General features: G+C 54.4%; 1 protein-coding gene across 4 annotated transcripts in view; it reads right to left on the bottom strand.

The window, feature by feature from the left end:
• HNF4A (hepatocyte nuclear factor 4 alpha) overlaps positions 1-4,535 on the bottom strand; it is a 31,423-nt gene extending 26,888 nt beyond the window's left edge. Inside the window, exons 1-2 of one of the 4 annotated variants that reach the window (XM_023227982.1) lie at positions 4,279-4,407; positions 2,819-2,912 (exon numbers count right to left, since the gene is read on the bottom strand). In XM_023227982.1, the coding sequence (XP_023083750.1) occupies positions 2,819-2,912; positions 4,279-4,407 (223 nt within the window). Of the gene's footprint in view, positions 1-2,818; positions 2,913-4,165; positions 4,206-4,278 lie in introns of those variants that run through there. The other 3 variants (XM_023227983.2, XM_023227984.1, XM_023227985.1) reach the window with 3 other exon arrangements.
• Positions 4,536-4,846: the final 311 nt, after the last annotated feature.

Here is a 4,846-nt window from a genome sequence, read left to right as displayed (position 1 = left end):
CCACACACAAGCACACACACATGCACCACACAGTCCACACGTACACACACCACACATAAGCACACACACGCACTACACAGTCCACACACACACACACACACACCACACACGAGCATACACACACGCACTACACAGTCCACACACATGCATCACACAGTCCACACACACGCACACATGCCACGCACAAGCACATACACGGTCCACACACGCACACACCACACAGACACGCACATACATGCGCACACACACACTACAGTCTACACACACCACATAGTCCACACACACATGCACACACACACAGACCACACAGTCCACACACACCAAACATAAGCACACACACGCACCACACAGCCCACACACATTCACACAGACACACACCACACAGTCACACACACATACACACACACACCAAACAATTGACATACACCACACAGTCCACATACAAACACATACACATGCACCACACAGTCCACACGCACACGCACACACCACACAGTCCACACACGCACAGACATGCACAACAGTCCACACAGGCACACACACACCACAGCCACACACACACGCGCACACACACACACACACACATACATACAGTCCACACATGAACATACACACACACAGTCTACACATACGCACGCACACAATTCACACACACATACACACATCACACATATATACACGCGTGTGCACACGTACACTCCACACACATGAACATACACACACCGTTCACACATATGCACACACAGTCCACACACACGTGCACACACACATACACACAGTCCACACATGCACAGATGTGCACACACATATGCACACACAGTGCACATATATAACACATGCATGCACACACATACACAGTCCATACACATGCACACACACGGACACATACACACATCAGCACACACATACACAAACGTGTGCACACACACAGTCCACACATATACATACACATACACACAGTTCATACACACATACACACATGCACTAACTTACACAGACACATACAAACATGCGCGCACACACACACACGTGTATTCATAGAAATCCTGAATCCGACCTTGGATTCCTCAGAGGCATCCAGTTAGGCCCAGAGAGGGCCATGTGCTGTAGGTAACAGCACAGCCTCTGAAGTCCTTCTGCCCAGGGTTCAGTCCCAGCTTGCCCACTTTTTAGCCATGTGACGTTGGCTGTGTTCGTTTACTTCTCTATGCTTTTGTTTCCTCATTTGTAAAATGGGGAAGGTGATATTCCCCTAGGTTTGTTATGGGGACCCGGTGAATACTCATTTGTGTATGTGAAGTGCTTGGCGCATAGTGAGCACTATATCAGTGTTCGTGAAATAAAAACTTTTCTGCATAGGAAGACTCTCGGAGCAGAGGACTTCCAGGCTCTGTCACAAGCAGACACTGCCACATCTCATTTCTGCCATCACAGACTCCCAGGTGTCCCCAGGACTTGGTGAATTATTCCTGGAGATGGGGATAATTGTTAAGCCACATGGGTGCCCTTTCTCCCTCGGCCTCTCCTCCCTCGACCCCCGGGGAGACTGACCCAACAGCTCCTGGTCATTCAGTAGGAGGCTGGGGAAGTAGCTCCCAGCTCTGGGGCAGGATGGGCTGGGGCTGTCAGCTCTATCATCTCCCCTCTGAGGTCAGCCGAGCGCCTCCATTCTGCAGGTGAGGACGCTGAGGCTTAGAGAGGACAAGTGGCTTCCTGATGTCATCGCACTGCTTGCTGTGAAGCAGAGCCATGGGTTTATGGTCCAGGCTTGCTGGGCTACTCCGGCCAGTGCTGCACGTATTGAGGTGTCTGCTGGGGCCTCTAATGAACAAGGAGCCCCCTGGGGCTGCCGCTGCATTGAGGTGGGGAGTGGACGGGGAAGAAATATCCTTGGAGCCTTTGAGCCCCCAGCCCAGGATGTACTCAAAACACTTCAGAGGACAACTTCACATAACCCCAATTCAGACCACTTCAAACTCCAGCGAGGAACGTGGGAACCCTGCTTACAGATGCTCAGAGCCCTTGACATGACCCATGTTGAGGCCAGGCCCTTTACCAGGACCTGTTTTATTTATCCTCTGGCCAGTGCTGGGAGGCAGACACTATTATTTATTCCCATTTTATAGATGAGGAAACTGAGGCTCAGAGAGGAAACTGCCTTGCCACGTTCACACAGGTTGGAAGGATCTATGCTGGATTGGCGCCCAGATCTTTCTGGTTCCAGAGCTGGAGGTGGTCTTGTCTTTGGGACATCCAGTTTAGGGGCTTGGCCTCTGCCTCAGGAACACACAGTTCCTGGGCTTTGAAAAAGTGATGGGGTCGGGGAGCAGCCTGGGGCAGGGCAGCAGTCCTCGTGGGGCCACGTGACACTCCACCTAGTACAGCTTCAACTTGTTTGCTATCTCTGGTGTGTTTTCGCCTTGTGCTCCTCGCATGGCCCTCAGGCCTAAAAGCCCGCCAGCCAGCAGGCCTGGGGGAGTGAAGCCTGTTTTGTAGAAGATACAGAAGCCAGGAGAGGGGAGGTGACATGCCCAAGGTCACACAGTGATTGGATAGCAGGGGCAGGTGAGCACCTGCTGAGCTGACAATAGGCAGTGCCCAGCGGCTGCCTCCTCACTCTAGCTGAGCTGACCACAAGCTTCCAGGCCTCAGCTGGAGCTGCAGCCTGATACCGGCTGTGTGGCTCCAAGACACAGAAGGAAGTGGGGTGGCAGGCTGACCTCAGCCAGCTGCCTGCCCCCTCTCCTCTGAGGCTGGCCTGGGACCGATGGGGCCCTTCCCTCCAGGAGGAGTTTCCAGGCCTCCTCTTTTCCCCTACCTCCCTGGGGAGGAGAACTGCCCGCCCCTCCAGATATGCTCCGGTGATGTCGGAGGGGATGTCTCAATCTGGAGAGACACGCCGGCAACAAAATCTGCTCAGAGACAAACGGACATGTTGCTGATGTGAATCTCACTTGGTGAATGGCAACAACAGAGTCCTGCACTTGGGTCTGTGTAATTGGGCACACCAGAGACCGCTGGCCCCCGCCCGCAGTACAGGGGACTGCATATGTATACAGGCACACATATGGGCACACCACAGACCGCTGACCCCCGCCCGCTGTACTGGGGACTGCATATGTACACAGGTACACATATGGGCACACCGCAGACTGTTGACCCCCGCCCGCAGTACGGGGGACTGCGTGTGTACACAGGCACACATATGGGCACATCAGAGACCGCTGACCCCCGCCTGCAGTACGGGGGACTGCATATGTACACAGGCACACATATGGGCACACCACAGACCGCTGACCCCCGCCCGCAGTACGGGGGACTGCATGTGTACACAGCAGGTATAAATGTGGGCACACCAAAGACCGCTGACCCCCGCCCGCAGTACAGGGGACTGCATATATACACAGCAGGTACAAATATGGGCACACGACAAAACGCCCACACAGGATAAAGATGCAGGAAGAACAGGGCTCTCCAACAGGTCTACATGCACAAACACATGTGCTCTATGACCCGCACACACAGCACACATGTACCAACATCCACAGACACACACACACATAGTCACTTACATGCACAAGCAAGATCAACACGGGCACCTCCTAGAGACACAAACATAGACCCACTCAATGAATACAAAGGAAAATAGACCCAGAACTCACACACAGAGACAAATGAACACACATATGCAAATGTGTTCCTGAAAGCATCACCCCACCCATACAACCTACATGGAAACTCGCCATCACACACGAACGCACACACCACACACACAGTGCTGAGTTGGCTTCTCAGTTAGCAAGACTTCCCTGAGAACTCTGTTTTCCCTAGGAAAGTCCCAAAGACACCAAGAAATGCAGTTGTGTCTCCAACCACCATCTCCAGGGATACAATGTCCCTTGCTGTCTCTCTGAACCTAGGCCCAAGGGGTTCACGAAGGGGCCGTGCTGGGCTGAATTGCTGGAGCTGGGCACCAAGGGGGAGCTCACCATCACGTCACTGCGCCAAGCGCCAAGCAGAGCGCGGTGAGGCAGTGAGGAATGGAAGGGGCCTGGGAGGAATAGCCGGGATCGACTTTTGCTGGAAATTGGTCCTTGCAGGCCTCCCTTCACCCGGAATGCCTGTGATCACTGCACCTGCGCACATGGGCTTCACCTGGCAACACCTGTGCTGGCCTGTAGGACCAACCTACCATTTTCTATCATTCTCCTCCCACCCCAAAGTTGAGTGCCAAAGATCTGTTCCTGGACCCAGGCACACCTGCCCCCACTGACACACCTGCCCCCACCTACCGTTGCCCATCGTCAACACCTGCACATTCTCAAATTCCAGGGTGGTGTAGGCTGGGTCCAGTGCAGCACTGTAGTCGGCCATGTCCATGTCGACGAGGGTTTTGGAGAGTCGCATTCTCCCTGCCTCCACGCCGCGGCCACCTGCCCTGCCCTGGGCGCCCACCCGGAAGGCCCCCGCCCTCCGCCCTCCCACTGCCTCCTCCCAGTGCCCTCTCTGCCTTCCTTTCAAACCGTCCTCTGGGAAGATCTGCTGGGAGTCTTGGCCTAGCCTCTGTGAAGGGGTGGAGGCTCTGCCGGGGAGGGGTGGGGGTTAATGGTTAATCGGTCCCCCGCCGGTGGATAGGCAGGGCGGGGCTGCAGGGATTTGGCTGTTTGTTGGTTTCTGGCTGACACCCGGGGTGCTAATTACAACTGTTGAGGCCCTAACTCACCGATGTTCAGTTATCAATTGTACAAGCCAGGCATCCTGACTCACGGGCACTCATTTGACCCTTGACTCACCCACCCCTCCAAGCCATTGTCACCCCAAGTCAGGCATTCTAACTGATACTATC

This window comes from Piliocolobus tephrosceles, chromosome 20, assembly GCF_002776525.5.
Source record: "Piliocolobus tephrosceles isolate RC106 chromosome 20, ASM277652v3, whole genome shotgun sequence".
In the NCBI taxonomy this organism is placed as follows: Eukaryota; Metazoa; Chordata; class Mammalia; order Primates; family Cercopithecidae; genus Piliocolobus; species Piliocolobus tephrosceles.
Note: the sequence above shows the minus strand (reverse complement) of the source record. Positions and strands in the feature narration are given on the sequence as shown.